This window comes from Narcine bancroftii, chromosome 7 (genome assembly GCF_036971445.1).
Source record: "Narcine bancroftii isolate sNarBan1 chromosome 7, sNarBan1.hap1, whole genome shotgun sequence".
NCBI classification, from domain to species: Eukaryota; Metazoa; Chordata; class Chondrichthyes; order Torpediniformes; family Narcinidae; genus Narcine; species Narcine bancroftii.
Window position 1 is genome coordinate 35,547,768 of NC_091475.1, and position 25,908 is coordinate 35,573,675.

General features: G+C 39.9%; 1 protein-coding gene and 1 long non-coding RNA gene across 13 annotated transcripts in view; one reads left to right on the top strand and one right to left on the bottom strand.

The window, feature by feature from the left end:
- dgkh (diacylglycerol kinase, eta) overlaps positions 1-25,908 on the top strand; it is a 516,150-nt gene that overhangs the window by 22,535 nt on the left and 467,707 nt on the right. For 9 of the 12 annotated variants that reach the window (XM_069889604.1, XM_069889605.1, XM_069889609.1 and 6 more), the window contains exon 1: positions 19,709-20,473. In XM_069889604.1, coding sequence (XP_069745705.1) covers positions 20,198-20,473 — 276 coding nt within the window. In that variant the 5' untranslated portion in view covers positions 19,709-20,197. Of the gene's footprint in view, positions 1-5,377; positions 6,252-19,648; positions 19,671-19,708; positions 20,474-25,908 lie in introns of those variants that run through there. The other 3 variants (XM_069889602.1, XM_069889607.1, XM_069889606.1) reach the window with 3 other exon arrangements.
- LOC138738756 (uncharacterized) lies at positions 5,745-19,501 on the bottom strand. Its single transcript, XR_011341719.1, has 3 exons — positions 15,587-19,501; positions 13,594-13,697; positions 5,745-6,881 (listed from the first exon to the last, which is right to left on the bottom strand). It is a non-coding gene; the product is annotated as an uncharacterized lncRNA (long non-coding RNA).

Sequence of the window (25,908 nt, forward strand, 5' to 3'; positions counted from 1 at the left end):
GCATTGACCAATGTGATCAATCTAAGAATGTTATCAGACACATTTCTATTCTTAATAAAACCTGTTTGATCTACATGTATCAACTGAGTTAAATATTTAGCAAATCTATTCGCTAATACTTTTGCCATAATTTTATAATCTACATTTAGTAAAGAAATAGGCCTATACGAAGATACTTTCAATGGATCCCTATCTTTCTTTAAAATCACAGTAATTAAAGCACTCAAATAAGATTTCGGTACACCTGATCCTCAGTTTTTTGCTGTAGAACATCTCCAAATACCGGGGATAAATCTTCATAAAATACTTTATAAAATTCAGCTGAAAATCCATCATCCTCCGGTGACTTCCCATTCGGTATCTCTTGTATAGCTTCTTTAATCTTGAAATCTGTAAATGGAGCTTCTAGTTTCCTAACCTCCTCCTCCCCTAAAACAGGTAAATTTATTTAGATAAATAAGAATCAATAGAACCAGCTTCCTGCTTTCCCTCAGAAGTATATAATTGTTGATAAAATGAATAAAACTGGTCATTAATTTCCTGAGGTTTATAGGTAACTATTGAATTTTTTTAACAGCATTAATAAATCACGATGTCTGTTCTGTTTTTAATTGCCATGCTAATACCTTATGAGCCCTCTCACTTAATTCATAATAACGTGGCTTAGATCGATTGATTAAACACTCATACTGATAGGTTTGTAGTCTATTATAACGTAGTTTCAGCTTCACGAAAGCTGCCTCTTTTATCTTCTGTAACATCTTTCTGAAATTCCTTTTTCAACTCAGTAATTTGTTTCTCCAATGTTAAGCTTTCCGCCACATTTTAAAAAAAAAACTTTCATAGTATAACTAATAATTTGCCCACGCAAATATGCTTTCAAAGCATCCCGTAATACAAAAGTACTACTTACTATATTAATATTCTCAGCCAGAAATAAAGCAATCTGTTCCTTAACAAAAGTAACAAATTCTGGTTTCTTTAATAGCATTGTATTAAGCCGCCATCTATAAGACAATTGCACCACTTCCGGACTTGCACAAGAGAAAAACAACATAGAATGATCCGATATGACCCAGCTTTTATATTCGGCTTGGAGTACTCTACCTTGTAAATGTGCCGATACCAAAAAAAATCTATTGTAGAAAATGAATCATGTCTAAATGAATGAAAGGAGAAATCTTTCTCTGTAGGATTTACTCTCCAAATATCAATTAAATTCAAATCTTTCATCAAGGCCCCTATTTGTATTGCCGTCTTTGATTTCCTTATACTTTTTAAAGACCTATCCAACAAAGGATCTAAAACACATTTAAAATCTCCCCCAACCAAAATATTTTCCTTGGCCTGATTTAACAAGAAAAAAACCTCCGACATAAACCTTTCATCATTTACATTAGGTGCGTAGATATTTAACAAAGTCCATGATTCAGCAAAAATTTTACAATTCAACCTCAAGACCCTCCCTGCATTACCTTCAAAAGATTCTAATTCAAACGGTAATTTCTTATGAATTAAGATCGCTACATCTCTCGCCTTGAAATTGAAAGAAGAAATGACCAACCCAATCTCTCTTCAATTTCATATGTTCTTTTTCAGTCAAATGTGTCTCTTGCAAAAAAGCAATATCAACTTTCATTTTTTTTATAAAGCCAAAACCCGTTTACGCTTAATAGGATTATTCAATCCCTGGACATTAAAAGTTGCAAAGTTCAAATTAGAAATTTCAGTAAAAATTCTATTATAAAATATTACTCCCCTTTCTAATTCCCTAAATATTCTAAACTCTCCCCCTGTATAAAAATACCACAAAAGCAAAAAAAAAAACTTGCCCTCAGTAAACTACTAAAAAGTAGTAACTCCCTAAAAATCTTGGTGTGGTAAAACCCATTAGTGGCAGACGACTATCAGGTCTCAGTGTCATCCAGCCCCCCCCCCCCCCCCAATCAGACATTCACAAAGTAATTATTAAGACGTATTCAACCCAGTGATTCCAATCTCAATGATTGTTCCGGGTCTTCAATATCAAGAAGACTTTGCGTCAATTCAACCTTCTTTCCATTCTTTCCATGTTTCCCATTCTTTCCATTCCCATTTCCATTTACCCTCCTTTTAGGTGACGATAATGGCGACTGACCATTTCCTTGCAAAAAATTGAGACTGAAAATTTCCATAAAAAACTTTAAGTACAGTTGGGTAACGAAAGGCAAACTTGTAATCCTTTCGCTACAACACTTCTTTAGCTGAATTAAATTCTCGGCGCCTTCTAATTATTTCTTGAATCAAATCCGCATTGAAAAACATTGTTATTTTGAACCATCGTTGGAGTCTGATTTTGACATGCCTTCTGCACCGCAACTAGTAATATCATTTCTCTATCTTGATATTTCAAATGATGAATCTGAACTGCCCTCGGTGGTTGACCTGGAAATGGTTATTTTCCTTAATGCTCTAAGCGCTTGATCCAACTCTAGACCATCTGGAAAAAATTCCTTGCCCAATACCTCAGGAATCCATTTCTTAAAAATTTTTACCGGATCTGAACCTTCCATATCTTCTTGAAGACCTACTATTTTTACATTATTTCTTTGACCTTGATTCTCTAATGAATCAATCTTCTTCAATAATTCCTTCTTCTGAATCCCCCAGTCCATGAAAAAGTCCTCCACTTTTTCCATTTTTTCTCTATTATGCTCTACTTGATTCTTACATTCAAAAAAAAAGCGTCTTCAGTTTTAAAAAAAATTATCCTGTGCAGAATCTACTGTTTTTATACATCTATTAACATCACTTTTAACTACAGTCATATCTTTCTTCATAGAAGTCATCTCTTCACACATATTCATCTTAGTTTTCACTTCCATAAATCCTTGGTTTATCTGAGTGGACATCTGCATTGACATGTTTTCCATTTGATGAGCAATCCTTTCCAATATTGTAAACACAGAATCCAGTCCAGGTTCCATCACTTCCCCTTGAGGCCTATCTTTTCTTGTCTCAGTCCCCATTTCTTCCTGTGTTAATTCCAGTAAGTTGAGCTCTCTTCTTCCCCTAATGCAGTGGTTCCTCTTCCAGTGCGGCTGCGGGTCTGGACACCCACCGACAGCATGTCGACCTTGTCAGCCCGCCGTCTTTCGGGCTCCCCCACAGCCCACAGCTTTTCCAATAACTCACGGACCAGCAATGCCTGGCAAAGTCACTGACCACATAGGTGTATCTTCTGACACTATACTGCATGCCCCTGCACCACCAGGCAATACTGTGGGCTTGCGAGTCTGTCCTCACTTGGACGATCCGCCCGTGAATCCGGATTCACGGGCGCACAATTCATGGCCAGCCAAGCTCGTCAGCTTTTGCGAATGCGCGATCAGTGCCGGTGTAATACTTAGCTCAGCAGGAGTCCTCTGAGGCTTGGGAGCTCCAATCGACAACTACGTGGCTTCAACTTGGTAGGTAGGCCTCAATTCTTCAACACTTTTATAAGGTAATTTCTTTTGCAATTCAGCTTTTGATTTCTTCACGTTTGTAGCCAATTCAATCCTCCACTATTCCAAAGTCTGTAAATACTATTTTTAACCACTTTTACAAGTTTTAAAATCAGGTATTTATGTCTAACTGGGCAAAGGTGGAACTACACATCTCTCTACGCCATCTTGCCATGCCCCCTTGTTTTTACAGATTGTTATATACATTAACAATTTGGATGTGAATGTGGAAGGTATAATTACTTTACGGTTGACATGAAAATTGGTGTTTTTGATGTTGAGGAGGGATGGAGGGTGCTGGTTGTCTGAAACAAGGTGCCACAAGCAGTCATGGAGACAGACACAATTCCAACATTTGCAAGGCATTTGGACAAGTACCTGGATAGAAAAGGCATGGAGGGATATGGGTCTCATTACAGACAAATGGGATCAGCATGTATTGTTGAGTTGAAGAGGCCTTGTTTCTGTGTTGTATGTTGTTATGATTCGTCAGCTACAGGATGATGTTAATGAGTTGGTAAAATAGACAGGGCAATTACAGAAGTAGATTAATTCTGATGTGTAAGATTTCACACTTTGATTGGACTAGTAACACTAAGATGTACACAATGGTGGGGCTCAAGGAAATATTGAAGAATGGAGGGTCATTAGTGTTCAAGTCTAAAGAAGTCCTGAAGGTGGCAGCACAGTAGATAGTGTTTAAGAAGGCACACTGATATTTCTCCTCATTGGTTAGTGTGCAGAATGTCAGCGCAGTGAGAAAGTAGTTGAACTATATAAAGCATTGGTTAGGCTAGTGCTGGAGAATTGAGTGCAATTCCAGTTGCCACACTGCAGAAAGGATGTTATTGTCCTGGAAAGGGTGCAGAGCAGACTCAACAAGATGCTCCCCGGGCTAAAGCATTACAATTATGAGAGACTGGATAAGCAAAGTTTATTTTGCTTGGTGCAATGAAAGCTAAGAGAGACATGATTGGTGTACAAAATTATGAAGGCGAAATATAGGGAGGTATTAAGAAACTATACCCAAAAATGTATAAAAACTGAGGGAATAGATTTAAGGTGTGAGGTTCAAAGGGGATCTGAGGCATAGTCTCTCACAACATTTAATAAGCATTGAGATAGGCACTAGAAGACTAAAAACCAAGTGCTAGAAAATAGATGTAATGGAATTTGATGCTCAGTTTAGATGGTGGGCCAAGGAGCTTCCACACTATATGACTTTAGGACTCTACGGATTTATTGTTGGATAAAGAGAAAAAAAAATGTGCTAACTGCAACTGAATATTTATGATCTATACTGTGATATTTATCATCTCTTTTTTCTGTCTTGGCATATTGTAGTAAATATTGCAGTTGGTGTTTCTTACATACCTGTGTGGCTTCAGCAAGCAAGACCAGAATCGTCCTTGACAGATTCAGCCCCAAAAATTTAAGTAAGATTAGTGAAAAAGTATTTTGGATTGGTTTCATAAATAGCATTTCAAGAGAGCACCAGCTGGTCAATTACAGCAATAATTTAAGTAAGCCGTATTTAGGGAAGATTTTTTAATTTCATGTGTATTATTCATAAAAATATATAATGTTCAAGTCAACACCTTAATAACAAGTAACGTTATAACATTGCTTAACATGACAGCATTATCAGTTTCCTTCAATTACAAAACTAACTTAAACAATTTATTTTTTTTTGGGGGGGGGGTTAAATGTTTACTGATTTGTGTGAACCAAAACTAAAGGGCATAGACTCAAAGTGAAGGGGAAGATTTAAAGGAGCTTGAGCGGCACCTTTTACGCGCAGGATGATGGGTATATGGAACGAATTGCCGGAGGAAGTAGTGTATGCGGATATAATTATAACGTTTGAAAGACATTTAAACAATAACATGATAGGAATGTGGGCAAAACACAGGTAAATTGGCCCCCACCCAAAACGTCGTTAATTTTTTCTCCCACTCATGATTCTCGACCCTCTGAGTTCCTCCAGCAGATTGACTGGCTTCAGATTCCAGCATCTCGAGTCAAATAGAAGTAGCTCAGATAGGGACGGACACGGACGCGAAGGGCCGAAAGGTCTCCTGACTTCGTTCTTTGTGCTTTTGCTCCTGGTTGAGCAATTTTATTTGTTGGAACCTCATTTCTGTTTATAAATTCCTCCACCGTCCTTCTCCCCGGTAATCCCTTTTCCACTCTTCAGGTCACCCGATTCCAACAATTATACCGGCTGGGGCACCCCGTCGCTTTAATTCCCCCCCCCCCCCCCCCCCCGTCGCTGGGGAATGACAGACGCGTTGAGCTCCAGCATTTCCTCTTTGGGCGGTCTTCTCTCGGTCCCTCTTTAAATCGCCCCTAAAAAAAAGCGTCCTCTTCCACCATTACTTTTTGACCATCTTTCGTCTGGGGTAGTTTATTTTGTTTAATTTTTTTCGGGGGTGGGGGGTGTTCGGCGAATTGCAGGAGTCCGCAGTTGCGGTGCTGGCCCAGCATATTAAAGACCCAGCCCTCGGCTGCTTGACAGAAGTCCAGCTCCTTATAAGGAGGAACAGTGAATCACGTGGAGCGTTTACAGGCGGGCTCCCCGCGGCAGATTAGTGAAAGCGAGAGAGAAGGAAGAGATGAGGCAAAGTGACTTAAAGTGGGTGGGGACAGCATCGTGAGCAAACAAGCAGCGACATACAGCCCCTGAGAGAAGCCCCTGGGACTGCTGAGCCGAGGATGGAGGAGTTGTATGCCTCTTACACTCGGAGCCCTGTGTGGGAAGAGATGGTAGGTCGTTTTGTTGATTTGCAATGCTCCGTGCTCTGAGTCTTTGCCTGCCCACGCTTGTTGGGGCTGTCTCATCGTGCTATTTCCTGCTCGGTTTTCACACTTCGCAAAATGTTTGCGTTGTGGAAGGGGTTAATGTCCACCAGGGATGTGTGGGGGGTGCGTGTGTACTTGTATTTGCAGTTGTCGCTCGGGATGTAAAGCATTGAATATTCCGAATTATTAAAAAGTTGGGTCTCAAAGCCGAAAGAGCATCACTTACACAAGATCCAGGATGTCGGAGACGGGAGGGGTGGGGGTTGAAGCAGCTAGCCGGAGGTCCGGGAAGCAAATACAACAGGGGAACTGCTGGAAGTTGGCTGCGGGCTAAAACCCTTATTGTAGCATTGAAATCCCGACCCGGCTGTTGATGCTGCCATCTGTCAAGTAATGTGCAAACCAGGCGCAAGTGTTGCGCGGTCGACTGTGAGTTCATTCTCATGACAGGAACAACACATTGGAATTGTCGATGTGATGTCTGTCTTGTCATTTGCTTGATATCTAATCTTATTGTGGTGGAGATCCGTCATCCTTGCCTACAGATCGGTTGTATAACCCTTGAACGGAATCTTTCGCACAAGTTGGAAAAATCTGCAAGGATTCAAAAGGAAGGAAACATTTTTTTTAGAAGAGAAGTCTTCATTCCTCAAGGCCAGCGAACCCTGAGCTCCAGGGTGTATTTGTACAGTGTCATTTTTGTAATTTTGCCTGCCTCTGTCATTACTTCATTTCATGTCATTAACTCTCAGATCGATATTTGACTCTTCCAACGCATTCCTGATCTTTAAACCCCCAAATTCCTTGACGAATTTGATACCACGTTGATTTGGACACATCACAGTCGCTGTGTGTGTAGGAGTGTTTGCGTGCGCGTGTGCCTGTCGGTATGTCTGCGTGAAATCTGTTATTGTCTGCATGTGTGTGGGTGTACGTGTGTGACCATGTGTTTGTAAGTGTATGTAGAACAGAGTGTGTGGAAAGGAGAGGGAAAACCTTTATCGGTGTATCTGTGTTTGTGAAAATGCTTGTCAATCTCTCCCTGTGTTGGTGTCTGCGCTCCTATTTTATTCCCACGTTAATGAGCAAGCTTGAGCAGCGCGGAACTTGAGAATGCGCCGAAATTCTACATTTAATTCAGTTCGCTTTCTGTTCCATGTTCTTTTTGAAAATATGACCTCATAACACAGACAAAACACTTGGACGTTTCCATTTTATAAAATGCGATTTATAAAAATGGTCTGTTCTATTTAGACTGCCTGGCATAGTTGATGGGGGGAGCATGACGTAGCTCGATCCAGAGGCTGCTCGTCCTGCTGAATTCCCCCAACAGTTTTTTTTGCTCCAGATTCCAGCATCTGCAGTCTCTCATTTTAATGTTGCCATTTTGATATCCAAGTAGGAAGCCTGAGGCAAATTTTATTTTCTGGGTTTGAAATGTCGTTACTTAATAAAGTTGTCAAGAACAAGTTTTCCCCAAAGCTTTTTTTTTTGCTGATTTGTCAATTCTGACGAGCAGGAGGATTTCACTGAACCGTGTAAATAATTGGTTGGAGTTACAGCCAGAATGCGTGGATCTGAACTCAAAATCCATCCAGAGATCACCCGGAGCCGGCAGTTGTTGCTATCTCCCACACTTGTTCTGCAATTTCTTTTCTGTGCGTTTACCAGTTTTACCTCATACTCTCGGGGAAAATACTTTGGATCGTGTTGATGGAAAATGCACATTTCAAAGGACATAACAAAAAAGCTGATCTTGATGGGAGAATTGATCCATCTTAAATGACTTGATCTCTAGAATCAAATTACTTTAATTGTGGAAGGTAAGGTCAGATGGGGTCTCTGCTCTGATTGAAAAAAATCATCGCTCACCAACACTACCCGCAAAATACTGGGGGCACTGTTAATGAGAAGGATTTGACAGCTAAAACAAGGTTTTCATAAAACGAGCAGTCATGAAAGTTTAATATTAATTATTTAATGGCTTCTCTTGCGATAGGGACCAGCCGACAAATACACGCGCTTTAGTAATCAATTCTCCCAAAGGATGCACTGCCACCAGGAGATCGTGAGGAAAATCTGTCCGTGGAAGTCCGACGATCAGACATGCCGGTGTTTGAACTCTGAGAATCTCTCGCTTGCTGAAGTTTTGTCCCGACGTTAACGATCGACCTGTGGCAGTAGTGTTACTTCGATTGAACGATGCGTTCTGACAACTTGCGCGAGGGATTCATTTTTCCCCGTGCAGTTTGGTCATGTTTGCGGATTCTTTCCCTGCCAGTCACTGTGCGCATGTTGCCGATTGCCCTTTGACAGGTGGTGTGCTGATTGCCCTCTTACAATTCGTGGATGTGGAAAATAGCCTTTCCGATTGTGAGTTCATGTTAATTTTCTGACAGCAAGTTTGCAGCACCCGCTGACAGTTTGCATGTTGATTTGCTCTCTCAAACAATGCTCATTTTATGCTCGAACACCTAATTGCTTGTGTTGATTTGACTCTCACAGGCCATTTGTACTGAATTTATTGACCATATATTTGTACTGTTTGCCCTGATTATGTATATGTAATGATTTTAATCTGACTGTGTGCTTGTGTTTATTTAATCTGAGTCAGTTCGTGACTTTGTCTCTTTTTGTTGATGTTTCCTGAAAGTTATTTGTACTGATTTGCTGATCTGTCTTGCAAGTTCTTTTTATTCATAACATCATAAAATAGTCACTTTGGAACATCATCATACAGCTAGGGAACAGGCCATTCAGCCCGCTATATCCTTGCAGGCACCCCTCCACATTCATCCCAAGTTCCAGCATTTGGCTCAGAGCCTTCTATTCCAGGGGAATTCAAGTGCTCCTCTGGATGTCACTTAAAGGCCGTCAGAGATTCTACTTCCCCCAATCTTTCCAGCAGCGTGTTCCAGGTTCTCAACATTCTCAAAATCTCTTCACACTTGCCCTAAAATTGTATCTTCTAATTTTATTCACCTCTGGTTAGAGGAAAAGATTCATGCAGTTTATCCTATCAATGCCCCTCTTAATTATATATACTTCAATAATATCCCTTCTTAACCTCCATTCCATGGAAACAGACTATAAATAAAAAGTTCCACCCCAAACAACATCTTAGTGAATCTCCTCCACACCCTCTTCAGTACGATTACAATCTTTCTAAGGTGTCATGACCACACATTACTCAATGTGTTTGTTTCATGATTTTCATCTTTAAGGATTTCTATCGTGATTTTCTCACTAAAATGTTTGGAAGTTTTTTCCTCTCGGAATGATTATACTCAATCTTCTATCCTAGTTTTTTGTGGTTTGTCACTCTCCAGAACTAATGTGTGCAAGGTAACAATTCACAGTTGGTGTCATAGTTGATCCTGTGCTGAGCTCCAGGGTGTATTTGTACAGTGTCATTTTTGTAATTTTGCCTGCCTCTGTCATTACTTCATTTCATGTCATTAACTCTCAGATCGATATTTGACTCTTCCAACACATTCCTGATCTTTAAAAATCTGTTGTATATCCTAATTTGAAGCTAAACAAACTCTGCTGGAGGAACTCAGCAAGCAGCATGTGGGGGAAATAATAGAATAGTAGACATTTTGAGTCAAAATCCTCCGGTTCATCAAGTTTCTGTTTATTATTCTAAATGTCTCTTTATGCAGCTTAGTGTGAAATATCTTGACAGTTTCATTGTGAAGCATCTTGGAATATCTGTTACCTTAAAGTCACTATACAAATGCGTTGTTTTTTAATTACTTCCCTTTATGGGTGGGTGTGTGTATAGTCTTTGACCCATGGTTTGTTTTGGTGATTGCCTTTCCTGAGCTTCTATGCTCCTCTGGACTAAATTCTCAAACTCACACCTTTCTCTGGTTTCTCAAACTATATTTCAGTCCAAGCCTCCTCTAACCACATCATAAAATGTATCAGGGTTGTAGATCAATTGGGTGTAATTGGGCAGCGTGGGGTTGTGTGCCAAAAGGGCCTGTTACAGTGCTGTATGTCTAATTTTTTTTGAAAAAACCTAAAATTTATATCTATTTAGCCCCACATCCTGCTTTCTTGAACCAAAATCCACTTAACTTCAGACATCCTAATTATTTTTCCCCCAGCTCTGGGTTGGCTGATTTTGCACGTTGAGTATTTGCCATTTCTTTAAAATCTACCATCAAATCCCTCTCCTCAAAGAAAAACAAATATTGACCTCTCTGTTCTTGCAAATTACTTCTCAATCTTCAAATTCCCATTCCTTTTCAGGATATTTTAATACATAGCCTTTCAAAGTCGAGCTGAATTGAGCCACACTTTCCATGTTTGATTCTTTATCATCAGCCTTCGGTCCCAATCTCATGAGCAAAACAGCTCTGACCGGTCACAGATTACACATTCTATGATGTTGTGATAGAGAGCCTAAAACCTCTCATCTTTCTGAACTTTATTTAATCATTTTTCTATGAACAGTCTTGGGCTAATTTGTTCAATAAAGGGTATATTTTAAAAAGTTGTTGATTCTGTGTTTAGTGACATCTGTCCATGAAGGCTTTCACTTCTGATTCCCTACTTTGAAACGGTCAGTTGCGTGTTATGTATATTTTTAGCAATTCATCTTTCCTGAACATAGCATATGTATCTTAAACCCTATTTCCCCTGTCCCTAATTCACATAATATGTCTTTCCCCTGTCTCTCATGGGTTTTCTGATCTACACCAGCTCTCTAGTGAAGCAATATCTCAACTTTAGTTTAAGCTTTCCTTGAGATTTCAGTCTTTCTCAAATTCTGGAACCATGGTAGAATCTTAAAGCTTGGAAGATCATTATTAATGCTTCTACAATCTCTGCAGCTACTTTATTCAGAACCCAAGGGTGTATTCCATCTGGTTCAGGAGACCCTAGCTTCCAAAGCATCTGCACTCTGGTGATCGTGACTGCACTTGCCTCTCTTCCCTGATACCGTTGAAATTCAGTTATACTGCTAATCTCTTCCATAGTGAAAACTGATGCAAAATACACATTCAGTTCCTCAACCATTACTTGACTCCAATTATTTCTCTAATGTCATTTTCTATCAGTCCTTTATCTATTCTCACATTTTTAGTTATAATGTAGTACAAAAGCTTTTGGCATCCTTTTTGATATTAGTTGCTAGCTTCCCTTTAAAGTTCATATTTTCCTTTTTAATTATCTTCTTGGGTAACTTCTATGTCTCTTCCCACAATTTTTTGATTCCTTGTATGCCTTTCTTTTGCTTTGACTTCTCTTGTAGTCATCTGCATCATTTTTCCATTCAAATATTTCTTTTTTGGACTATTCTGTCCTGTACCTTCCTTATTTCTCGCAGAAACTCCAACCATTGCTGCTCTGCCATCCTCTGTGATTGTGTGCCTTTCTAATCAACTTTTGGCAGTTCCTCACTACCTCTTTAGTCCCCTTTATTCCACTGGTATACTGACATGACGTTTGCTTCTCCCTCTGAAACTGCAGGGTGAATTCTATCATATTATGATCACTACCTCCTAAGGGGGTTCCTTTACCTTTACCTCCCTAATCAAATCTGGTTCATTACACAATATCCAATTAAGAATTGCTATTTTCCTGGTCAGCTCAGCTAGAAGCTGCTCTTAGAAGCCATTCTGGACATTCAATAAATTCTTCCTCTTGGGAACCAGCACCAACTTGGTTTTCCTAATCAACCTGCATATTGAAATCCCTCATGACTATGTAACAATGCCCTTTTTGCGTGCCTTCTCTATCTCACTCTGTAGTTTTCATGCCACATCCTGGCTACTGTTTGGAAGGCTGTTTATAACTTCCATTGGGGTCCTTTTATTCTTACAGTTTCTTAATTCTATCTGCAGGGATTCTATAGCTTTGGATCCAATGTCTCCTCTCTCCGAAGATTTAATTCAATTTTTAACCAGCAGAACCACCCCAACCTCTCTACCTAACTTTCTGTTCAAGATAATGTACTAGTTAATGCCACTCTCTGTGTCTTGTTCAGTTACCTTTGTCCTTGCAGAATGGTTACCAGTTGTGTCTGATGTTTGATGGGTAGGTGCTATACTATCTATAAGTCGACCATAGGAAAATGGAAGTCAAGATGATGATTGATAAAGTGGAAGGAGATATGGATATATGAGGGCTGGATGTGTTCAAATCAGCCTTTAACGTAGCAGCTTTGAGATGTGACTGGTAACAACCATCTCTCTTGGAAAGACCCAAATGTCATTAACAGTTGACAATGTTGACAATTTTGATCAAAAGCTTACTGAGTTGGTCCAACTACAGACAAGTTGCTCAGACCAGCATGACTTCCAATTTCATGATATCAGATTAAATGGATGTAATACACAAAATTGCTGAACAAATGTAGCTGATCAGGCAAAAGCCATCAGAAGTAAAAACAATCAATATTTCAGGCCTGAGCCCTTTGTATTTAATCTGAAAAACAACAGGTAAACGCCTGAATAAAAAGGGAGGAGGGAGGAAGGGAAAGGGGGAGGAACACAGGCTTACAGGTGGATATGGGTGGGAGGTAGAAGAGGAAGAAGCTGAGAAATGATAGGGGTGTTTATTAGCTAATCAGGCAAAACTATGTGAAACAGAAATCATGCTCGACCAATGAAGTACTTTGAAAAAGTAATTTGCAGTGGATAATTGGGAAACCCGTGGATGTACAATCGTTTTATTTCCAAAATGTATTTTATAAAATTCTGAATTTAAGGTCATTATGGAGAATAAAAGTTCAAGTTATTGGGGTCAGTGGCAGGTGGTGGGGGCAATATATTGGGTTGGATGGATCTGCTGGCTAACTGGAAGCTGTATGGTATAATAGATATCTTCTTGTTCGTAAGATGAAACAAATAGTGTGCCACAAGGTTCAGTACCAGGGTCTCCATTTTTTAATGATTTATAAAAATGACTTGAATGAGGCAACAAATGTTTGGTTGTTAAATGACACAATGATAGGTAACAAAGTATGTTGCAGGCATTAGCTCAGTTAAGTGAGTAGATAAACATCTGACCAATGAAGGATTATTTGGGAAATGATCCAATTTGACAAATAATAAAGCATATTATCTTAATGATCAGGAATTTCTAATGTGTGGAGGGAGTTGAGTGTCCTAGTGCGTTCACAAAAAACATCTTCTGTGGTACTTCACTTAGTGGGAAACCAAACAGAATGCTGTAACTTATTGATTGAACAGAAAACTGAAGAGGTTATGGCAAGCTCACTTCCGGGATACTGGTCTCATTATATGAAGAAAGATATCGCTGCATTCAAAGCAGCTTAGAAAATACTTACGAAACTACCACCTGGATTTGGTGGGCTACCTCATTGGGAAAGGTTGGTCAGGCTGGGCTTGTATCCATTGTGTTCAAAAAGAGAGAAGTGGAATATACAAGATCCTGAAAGATCAACAAAATAGATGTGAGGAAGATCTAGAACTAAGGTTTGCTGTTTTAAAATAAGGGGACACACATTTATGACAAGGATCGGGAGTTTTCTTATTTTGCAAAGGATCATCAGTATTTGCAATTCTTTTTCTCAAAGGCTGGTGAAAGCAGAGTCTTTGAGTATTTTAAGGTAGAGTTAGATCGTTGATAAGCAAGGAGGTGAAATGTTACTGTGAGTAGTCAGGAATGCTCTGACTGGCTGACTTCTGTTGTCGCTCATGTGTCTCTACATTGGCAGTATATATTAAACAAAGAACAGTTTTTGTAGTCATGATAATACATCAAGTTAAGCATAATTTTACATAGGTTTTAGCATTCATCAGGCATCCAATTAAAAGAAACACATCTGTCCTTGAATATTTCACAGTTGTTACATGTATGGACTTCTCATGTTCTCTGCTTCATAATTATGCCTCACATGTACTTGGTACAACTTTGAATGACAACTTCAACATCTGTGGGTCTGTCCTCCTTTCTCAATGCCAGGCACCATCTCCACATCATCTTCATTCTTTCTTTACCCCACATCACTGCTAATCCAGACATTTTACTGTGCTATTTTAGCTAGCTCTATCATGAATCACTCATGTTTGGACATGTTTTGATTGGTAGAGAAACAGCTGGTCTGGCATAGATAATTTGTATATAAAATTCCAGTTTGTTTTTCTAAGCTTCTCATTTCCAAACTGAAACAAATTCACAACCAGCCTTGCTCAATCCACTTGACACAAACTGTGTCTTGTACTCTTTCAGTGTCCCCTTCCTAATTTTCTCTGAATATTTCTTATTCATACATGTGGCTTTGCCACATATTCCTCTGTTGTCCAAGACAATAGAACACAGAACATTACACCACAGGAACAGGCTCTTCAGCCCAAGTGTCTGTACTGAACCTTATGCCAAATTCAATGAAAACTCTCCAATTTGCACATGGCATCTGTCCCTCTCTTCCTCCATATTCAAGTGTCCACATACTCTTAAATGCTACTAAATGTATCTGCTTCCACAACTACTCCTGGCAGTCTGTTCCTGGCATCCACCACTCTGTGTAAAGTAACTTCCCTGCTCATCTTTAATCTTCCTTCCTCCGCCCCCCCCCCCCCCAACCACCCCCACATTAAATACATTTTCTCTATTATGTAAGATTTTTGCCCTTGGGAAAAAGATTCTCACTCTCTATTCTATCAATAGGTCTTATTATTTTGTAAACTTCTATCCAGTCTTCCCTCAGCCTCTGATGCTCTGGAGAAAACAACATAAGTTTGTACAACCTCTCGAGCCTTTTCTCTAATCCAAGTAGCATTTTGGTAAATCTCTATGGTACTCTTTCCAAAGCCTCCACTTTATTCTTGTAATGGGGATACCAGAGATCTACACAATACTCCAAGTGTGGCCAAAGATTTAAATAGATGCAACATGACTTTATTACTCTTCCTCTCATTGCCAAGACCAACAAAGTTAAGCCATTTGACTTCTATCCACTCTACCTACTTGCGAAGGCCACTTTAAACAAGCTATGGGATCCTGCCATCAACTATATACTTCTCTTACATTTGACCTCCCAAAGGGAAACACCTTACACTAATCTATATTAAATTCTTTTTGCCATTTAGATCCCCCACCTCGATTATTTCCATGCCACCCAACTGATTATTAGCTGGAGCACATCCATTAATGGCTTTACTTTCTATTCACAGCCACCAATTTTTTTCTTCAATCTCATTCATTCAGTACACATCTCTCAGTCTCGCGTAGTCCATGAACTTGTCTAACTCTTCTCCATATTTTCATTCAAAATGCTCATCATTCACTTACAAGCTTTTGATCATCTAATTTCTTACCTCTGTTTATGTATCTTTATTCTGTGTCTTCAGTCTTTGCATTTCTGAGAGTATGTTCCTCAGTCAGTATGAGCTTTTGTCTCCCATCACTACTTCTTTCCTTGGTGTGTTCCTCTTTATGCATCTCTTGTTATGTTTCTCCTTCAGAGTTTGTTTCTCTCTGTTGCACACTAGCTCTGTGATTGTTCTAAGCTCATTATCCATTTCACTATTTCTCCCATTTTCTTTATGCACCAGTTTCTCTCTGACACTGTTCTGTCTTCATGTATCCATATTTCTCTGACTTGCTGCTTTTCGATTCTTCATGCATCTCTTCCTTCTCTTTTGTGCCTTTGTCCATTTTCCTAGGTTAATTTTCCCTCTACTGTTAACAAATTTACCTCAACTCTTCTTGGTTTGTCTCCCCCTTTCTGTTCCTCACATTTTTTTTCCCGTGAATTTATCCCTATGTATAACAATTTTTCCATCCAATTACCTTTGGAATTTCTTTACTATTTCTCCATCTGTTTATATTTTCAATTAAATTTGGTTTATTAATTTCACTCATTATTACAGTGCCTCTTCTGACATCTTCTAGTTTTTAAGTTTTGTCTTGATCTTTTCTCTCTCTGATCACCTCTAGCTTTCTCTCATTGTGCTTCATCTGCATTTATCTATGCTTATTCCTATCCTTTTTGCCTCTTCCTATATGTGTGTTTTGGTCTTACTTTGGGCATCTGCTGGAATGTTTTGCTGTTCTCTGTCCATCCATCTGTCTTTCTTCTCCTCTACCCCCCCTCCATTTGATTATATGTGACTGTCCATCTCTGTCCTTGTTTCTCACTTTCACTGCTACTCTGCCCATCTCCCTCTCTATGCCCAAGCATCTATGAATCACTTACCAACTCCCACCCCTTCAAAAATCTGAGTCTATCTATCACCTATAGCACCAACCAGTTTTATCCCTCCCTCTCATTTCTGTATACTGTTTATCTTCCCTCCAAACTCTCAGTCGTGGTGCAGTCTCCACCCAAAACACCAACCACCTCTTTGCCTCCAGATGCTGCTAGACCCACAGTTATTGTAGAAGTTTTTACTCTAGCTTTCAGCATCCACCATGCATCCTTGTCTGTGTTCCGACTCTTTGTCCATCCCACATATCTCATAGAATCGTAATGTATAGGAAAAGCTCTTTGGCCCATTATGTCTGTGCTGACCATTAATACCAAAGCCATTCACCAGCATTTGGTCCAATGCATTAGTGATTCAAGTGTTTTTAAAAATTGTGACTCTGCCTATTTCCACCACCCACAAAGACAGTGCAATGCAGATTCCAACTGCCCTCTGGGTGAAAAAGTTCTTCTCAATCCTTTCTAAACCTCTTATACCTTACCCTGAACCAATGCTCTCATAGCTTAGATACTTTTGTTCAGGGTTAAGCTTCCCACTATCTCTGCTTTTCATAATTTGATTTACCTCACCCTCCCTTGCGCAAAGGAAAACAAACCCTCGAGTCTCTCCAGACTCTTCTCAGAAGTATTCAAAGCAAACATCCTAGTGAATCTCCTCCATATTATCTAATGCACTACCTTTTCTAGTGTGGCAACTAGAACTGTGTACATTGCCCAGCTGTGGCCTAACTAATGTTTTAAAGTTGTACTCTGTGCCTTGGCTATGAAGGCTAATATCCCATTTCCACCACCTTGCCTGCCTGTGCTGATACTTGTAAGGATTCTTGAAATTTTTTTATCAATCCATGTGGACTCCATGTACCTGAACAATCCCTCCGGCACCAACATTAATTGTGTATGTCATAACCTTAATAGTCCTCTTAATGTGCATCATTTCACACTTACTGGCATTAAATTCCATTGGACATTGATTTTCACATCCTGCATATTTCTGGTTATCAGGGTTCCCTAATCTTGCCAGCCTTGCTATTACTCTATCAGGAATGTGCTGTCCATGAACCCTACCCATCTCTTTTTTAAAGACTTTTATTTACTAGATGTCACTTTACCTGCGAACAAACTCTCCCAATCAGGCTTTGTACATTCCTGTCTAATGCCTTACTCAAATTTAAGACGTTTAATTGTGAACCAGCCCAATTTTTTTCAATAACCTAAACTGCTCTTCCACTGACACCTCAATCACTTGCCCTTCCTTGTTTCCAAAGAAGAGGTCCAGTGATGTACCTCTGTTTACAGCAAATTGTTGGAGGAACTTAACTGGTCAAACAGCATCCATAGGTAAAAATGAATAGTCAATGTAATAAAGGATTTGGACCAAAAATATTGATTGACCATTTCTAACCATGGATGCTATCTAACCTGCTGAGTTCCTCCATCAGTTTGTTGTTTACACAGGATTCCAGTAAATAGTTTTTGTTTCTCTATGACCAACTACACACTTGAGAGGGCACATTTTATAAATTCTTCTCCATCCAAGCACTTAGTGAGAGTCCCAGTCAATACAAGGAAAGTTGAAATTAACTACTATTACAACTATATTATATGTGTGATCTCCCTACACATTTGCTCCTCTAATTCTCACTATTAGGGGTCTATAATACAATTTCATCAAAGTGTCCATCCTTTATTATATGAACCCCATTCATATAGCCTCACTGAATGATTCCCCAAGAATATTGCACAAACTATTGTAGTGATGTTTTTCCTAATCAAAATTACATCACACTCTCTCACCTCCACCTCTATCTTGCTTGTAAGATATGCACATGGGAACATTGGGTTGCCACTCTTGTCTCTCACAGCTGTGTTTCTGCTATGGCTATAATATCCCAGTCCCATGTATCAACCCATCCAACCTCCTTTTTCCTTTCCAAAGTCTACTTCTCTCCCTTTCACTTTACAAGGGTTTGTCATTCTTATTGTCTGAATGATTGAATGCTTTTTCTCTCCCTTCTCCAAGTGCCTGACTCTCTCTTGCTACACCCAAATGTGTCTCCCTTTCTTTCTGTTCAAATGCATCCATCTTTCTCTCCCTCTCCTGACCCATGCATTAGCATCACCCTCTCTATCAACATGTACTTTTCTCTCTCATGTTTGCAAGCATCTGCATTTCCCTCTTCAAGCATCCATGTCTCTGTGCACAAGCAAATATATCATCCTCCTCTCATCAAAGAACCCATCTCTTTTTACCTCTGTCCAAGTGGCATCTTTCTCTCTGTTCACCATGCAGGTGTCTGCACTACTGTGTAGTGTATCTGTGTCTCCTTCTCACTGAACAAATGGCTACATCTCTTTCTCACCTGTCTCATCCTCTCTTCTCTATTTAAACATCTGTGTCCCTCTCCTCCTATTGAAACACTTGCATTCCTCCATCTCCAGATCAGTGTCTCTCTCCACCATTATCAGGCAACACACAACAGACTGCTTTTTGTTTTGCCACAGATTTCAACAACTGCAATCTGTTGGAGAAACTCAGTGTGTCAAACAACAACTGTGGGAGAAAAAGGACTGTCAATGTTTTGGCCATTGAATGCTTTATGTGGTCTTGATGAAGAATACAGACTCAATGTTGACAAATCTTTCTCTCCCACTGATGCTGGTTGACCCACTGAGTTCCTCTAGTATATATTTTTTCAGCTCTCTGCCCATTGCACTCTCTCTCTTCTCTCTCCCTCCAAAGTGCCTGCATCTCTTACTCCCTATTCAATCTTCAGTCGCTTATTCTTATCCAAGTGTAAGACTTTCTATCCAAGTTATTGCTTCTCTCCCTCACTCCCTTCCAAATGATTGTGTTCCTCTCACAATTTCTGTCCAATGTTTGCAAACCATACTTTCCAAACACACTGTCCAAATGTGCATCACATTCTATCTCTGTTCTTGTGCATGGGCTCACAAAGATGTTCCAGTGTCTGTGGCCCTTGTTAGATCCTGTCTCTTTGATTATACTCAATCTTTGTTGCTCTATTTCTTTTTCTCCTCTTCCCCCCCCCCCCCCCACAGGTAGGTGTGTGCGTTATGTATGTGTGTGTCTCTCTCTCTCTTCCCCCACCCCACAGGTAGGTGTGTGTTATGTGCGTGTCTCTCTCTCTCTCTTCCTCCATCCCCCGCCCCCCCCCCCACACCACCCATTACAGGTAGGTGTGTGTGTCTTCCCCCGTACAAATGCCCATGCCACTCTCACCTGCATCTCTTTGTCCATCTTGTGCTCTCTCTCTTTGTAACTGTCTGTCTTATTCTCTCAGTTTGTCCCTGTGCCCACCTGTCTTTTTCACATTCTCTTTGCGTTCCTCTCTTCTCACCTTCCATCTGTCTTACCGTCCACTTCGCTTTCTTGTCCTCTTTCTCACTGCATCTGTCTCTCCTCTTCTGCACTCTTTTCTTCCTCTGTTCACTTCTCTCGCTCTCCCCTCACTCTCTCCATTCCTCTTCCCATCTGTGACAAGCCTTTCTCCCTCTCTCTCTGGCCACCTTTCCCTTTATTTATACCTTTATCTCACCGTGTCCATCGTTCCACCTCGCTCTCCATCTTTCCCTCACCCCCTGCATCCATCTCCCTGTCTTCCTCGACTTGCCTCTTCGTCTCTGTCCAAGTGTTCGTCCCACTCTCGACCTCCCCTGTGTCTGAACTTTCTCCCTCACCCTTGCCCAGTCCAGCAGGAACATGGCGGCGAAGCCCGGAGGCGCCACTCTGCGCTGGGCTGGCGCCGACAGGAAAGCAGCCCAACCTCACGCCACTTCTTTCGTCTGCCTGCAGGAATCGGACAAGTCGGCGGCGGGGGCAATGGCGGGCCTGGGGCCGGGGGCTCAGCACCAGGGGCACGGAACCGGCCCTGGAGCAGCGGCGGCCGGAGACGAGTCCTCAGACAGCGATGGAGAGCACGAGGGGCCGCAGAAACTCATCCGGAAAGTGTCCACGTCCGGGCAGATCAGGAGCAAGGTAAGGTCAGGTGGGTGGGGGGGGAAGGACTGGAGGCTGAAAACTGGGCCCGGGTCGTGGACTCCAGCACAGCCGCTTGTTGCTAAGGCTCGGTTGCCAGGGAGCGGCCCTGTGGAACCCCGCCTTCCCCGTGGCGGCGGGAGGCGCTCCTGCCACAGGTCGGGCGGCTCGGGTGCCAGTCAAGGGGGGGCTTGCAGGTCAGCCGACAGCCCACAAAAGGGGAGGATCCAGCCCTGTCTCCACTCGCTCTGCAACTTGACCAACTTCAGGGTAGCAGTCATTTCAAGACGCGATGAATGGTGGGCACCGAGCTTGTGCCAAGGGACACATGTATGTGATGTTGGTTGGCGGTTAATGTCCAACCTCCAGAGTTGGAAAATGCCAAAGCGGAGTTCTGGAATGGTGTGCATGGATAGCAGTGCGAATAAAAGGTGCGTGCTGGATCTTCCATCTGACTTTCCATCAGTTTCTCTTTGGTTTTTATTTCAAATGATCACCTGGCCTTGTACATTGCCCTGTGAACAATTATAACGGAGGCAGATTGTGTCGAGTTGTCACAATGCCATCGTATACTCCCGTCATTGTTCATGGGACGCATTCCTTTCAAAGACATTCCCAATAATAATAATGTCAGGAATTTGTCTTCCTTTTTCAATATTTTTTATTAACTTGAAATTTCACACCCAAAAATGCGGAGAACATACGTGGATATAGGTTAAAAATTCAAAAAGATACTTGTATCACTTCATCCAAGGTACTCCGCATTTTAATTGTATTGATATTATATTATTATTTTAAAAAAAGGAAATCTAAACGCAGTGCCAAGAAAGAAGCTATTGGGCCAAAAAAAAGAAAAGAAAGTCAGAATTCTTATCCGAGTGATACATTAGTCCACCTTTCTGCCTTCATAATAAATCAAAGATTATAAAAGTTATTCGAAAAGTGTTTGAAAATGTAAATTCAAATCAGAAATTGAGCATCTAATCTCTAGAAGTTTAAACACGACATGACAGCCCATAACCATTGAACCTGATGAGGTGGGATAACATCACTCCACCTGAGCAACACTGTCTGCCTAGCCCTATGAGAAATAAAAGCTAAATCATGCATCTCAGGATGTCATTAATGTTATGTTACTCTCTCCAGTGATACCAAAGAAAGCAGTTAAGAGATTTAGTTTAAAATTAACTTTAAAAAGTGCAGAGAAAGTTTGAAAAACTTTGATCCAATATTTCTCAAGACTCTGACATGTCCAGAACATATGAATTAATCTCTTTTGTGGCATTTATCACAATGAGGAGGTACATCCATGTAAAAGTGAGATAGTTTGACTTTGGACGTGTGAGCCCTATTGTCTACTTTAAATTGTAGGAGAGAGTGGCGAGCACATTAAGAAGAGGTATTAACTAATTTGAAAATTACATTCCAAGTTTCTTCAGGAATTAAAAGCTGTAGGTCCTGTTCCCAGGCTTTTTAAATTTTATCTGAGAGAACCTCTCTTATTCCCAACAACATATCATAAATATTAGATATTGAACCATTATAGAAAGGTTGTAAATTTAAAAATTCATCATTTAAATTATTATCAGTCATCTTAGGAAATGGATGTAATTGAGATCATAAAAAATCTCTAATCTGTAGCTAATGAAAAAAAATGAGTATTTGATAGACAGTGTTTAATTGAAAGTTGTTCAAAGGAAGCGAGACTCCCCTTGACAAATAAATCTTTAAAACATTTAATGCCCAATCTATATCTTTAAAAGTTGTATCAATTTTGGAAGGTTAAAAGAAATAGTTAGAAAAAATAGGACTAGAATGAGAAAATCTCATTAAACCAAAATATTTTCTAAATTGTATCCAGATCCTCAAAGTATGTTTAACCACTACGTTATTAGTTAATTTATTTAGAGATATAGGAAGTGAGGATCCAAAAAAAGAAATGAGAGAAAAATTTGTAACAGAATTAGATTCCAGAGATATCCATATTGGACACTCTTCATAGTTATTATAACCAAAACGTAAGCTTTTGTATATTGACTGCCCAATAAGTTTGGTAAATCTAAACCTCCATTCTTTTTATGACTTTGTAAATGGACTTTATTTAGGTGGAATGTTTATTCTTCCATATATAGGAAGATGAGATTGAGTCGAGGAATCAAAAAAAAGAGGAAGAAAAGCAGGCAAGGCTTGGAAAAAAAAGTATAAAAATTTAGGTAATATATTCATTTTAATAGAGTTGATTCGACAAACCAATAATAAAGAAAGGGCTGACCAATTTGCTCACGCCTCTTTCACGTGTTTGATTAAGGTGAGAAAAATTTCTCTGAACAAGTTTTTATTGTTTTTGGTAATTGTTATACCTGAATAGATAAATTGATTTCTTATCATTTTAAAAGGGAGCTTAGACTGAAGTGAAAAATTAAAGAAAGCATAGAAGGCAATTAAATCTGAGGATTAGAAATAAAAAAGCAACAAACCATCAGCATAAAGTAAAACTTTGTGGGCAGCAAATTTAAAAATAAATATTTGATTGGTTGCTGTGCTCACAGTCAAAATGATGAATTTTTATTTAAAATTGATGAATTGTGTTCTCTAATTTAGAGTCACATTTGGTTAATTTGGATTCGAAGGGTACAATCTGGCATATCTATTTAATTGTTTAAATGCATATTAACTACATTACTTCACTACATCAATTCACTACATTACTTCATTCCTTAGATATAGTATTTGCATGATAAATGATTATTCATTCCCGGATAAAACTGTATTGTATTTTTTTGAAGTAATGTCATGTTCTTTTGAACGTGATTCAAATTTCAGTTGGTGTAATGTACCATGTATTAAGCCATTGAATTTATTTTATAATTGTAGAAATCTTTCCTTTGTCTCTAAGATCAAGCCATTAGTTTGATATAAAGTAATTCAGAACAGTATTTTGCATGCAATATTAGCTTTTGCTTTGTGTGTGGTAGAGTTATTGCCATTGTAGAGGAAACAAGGGCACCTGGGAGAAACAGTCACAGAGAGAATATGCCTGTTCCATACCGAATAGGGGTCACTGGAGTTGAGAAGCTTGTTGAGCGACTGCTTTACAGATCCATGGATGGTTTCAACTCTGACCTTGGATCCTGTCTATTTGTAGTTTTCATGTTTTCCCTGTGTCTGCTTGGTTTTCCCCTAGTGCTCCAGTTTCCTTCTACATCCCAAAGAAATATAGATTGATGAATTGGCAGCTGAAAATTGCCCTTAGTACATAGATAAATTGCCCTTAATACACAGTAGAACCTGGGAGGAATTGATGAGAATGTGAATAGAATACATTACAGGGGGATTGGTCTGTGAGTTGCATTAGACTTGGTGATCTAAAAGACATCCTATGTTGAATGAAAATATGAAGACCCTTTCCAATTGTTGGGCGAGTATAGCTTAGCAACTTTCAAGAAGCTCAAGCCAATGCAGGACAAAGGAACTATATTATCCTAGGAGTTAATTCCCCCATCACTAGCATACTTGAATTTCTTATGTATTACATGTTTTCCACAGGGACTGTAATGCCTCATAAAGGTGTCTTCCCTTTCCTCTGAAGGGGCTTGCCAACACCACATAGATGAAATGAATAAATAAAACAATATATGTAGGAGCCAATAATATTTTATTACTAGCAGGCTAGTCGGAAAGATTAGATCATATGGATTCCAAGGAAAACTGGCCAGTTGAATTCAAAACTGAGTCGGGGGTGGTAGTGGAGTGTTGCTTTTCTGAATGGAGGCCTATGACCAGGGGTATGCTGCAGGAGTCTGCTGTTGTTTGTTATCTATATTAATAATTTGGATGAAAATGTAATTAAAGTTAGTGGCCAATTTGCAGATGACACCAAAATTGGTGGTGTAGTGGACAGTGAGGAACGATATCAAAGTTTACAACAGGATTATAATCAAATGGGGAGGTAGGCCAGGAGTGGCAAATGGAATTTCATTCTGACAAGGGTGAGATGTTGCAATTTTGGTAAGTCAAATCATGGCAGAACTTGCACAGTAAATGGTGGAATTCTGGCCTGAATTGTAGAAGAGAAAGACTCGAGGTGGAAGTGCATACTTTCTGAAAGTTGCAACTTGGATAGGGTGGTGAAAAAGATGTTTGGCATGCTTGCCAACAATGGGTGAGGCATTGAGTGCTATGTTAGGATCTCATGATACAGCTGTAAGAGGCATTGGTGACATCACATTTGGAGCAATGTGTGCAATTCTGGTCTCCCAACTGTAGGAAGAATGTCAGTAAGTTGGAAAGGGTACAGAGAAAATTCACCAGGATGTTGCCAGGACGCAAGGGCATGAATTCTAGGGATCAGCTGGATAGGCTGGGATATTTATTCCCTGAAGCAAAGGTGGCTGACAAGGTGATTATGTAGTTTATAAAATAGTGAAAGGCAGGGATAAAGTGAATATTCAGTCTTTTTCCAGAGTAGACAATTGTAGAACTAGAGGACACAAATTTAATGTGTAATAATAGTTGATTGGGCAATTGAGGTCAACATTTGAAGACAGAGGAGCAGTTGATTGGGTAATTGAGGTCAACATTTGAAGACAGAGGAGCAGTTGGTAGGGCAATTGAGGTCATGTGACCCAACATCACTATAAAAGTGAGGGATTTTGTAGTGGAGCACTCATTGAGGGAGAGGGCTGAGTCAGAGTAGAGGGGCTTTGGTGAAGAGGCTGAGGTGATGGTTCAAGAATTGTAATAAGAAAGGGCCACCCTATTCAAGAAACAATAAGGATTTAGCAGGAAGGCACAGGTAAGGGCAGGTTTTAGATTTCATACTTTTTTTTTGCTCTAGTCATAAACAGGGGGAATAGCAGCCAAGACAGGGGAATGCTCCTCTTACAGAATCTGGGTTGTCAGTGAAGCCAACAGTATCCCTAATGACTTTATCTGCAAGAAGTTCATCCAGCTGCAGCTCCTGACTAGCTAAGTTAAGGAATTGGAGCTGGAGTTGGATGAATTCCAGATCATTTGGGAGACAGAGGGGGTGATAGATGGGAGTTATGGGTAAGCAGGCAGGTGCAGGAAACACAAGGTTGAGAGAGTAGAAGATTTTAATTTTCCAAATATTGACTGAGACTCCCATACTTTAAAAGGGCTGGAATGCTTGAAGTTTGTCAAATGTGTTCAGGAAAGTTTTCTAAATCAATATATAGAGGTATCAACTAGAGAGAGTGAAATACAAGGTCTCCTATTAGAGAATGAAACAGGACAGGTGACAGAAGTTTGTGTAGGGGAACATTTTGTGTCCAGTAATTATAATGCCATTAGTTTCAAGTTAATTATGGAGAAGGATCGTCTAGGCCTCTGGTTGAGATTTCTAAATTAGGGAAAGTCCAATTTTGAAGAAATGAGAAAGGGATTTGCATTGCATGGATTAGGACAAGTTGTTT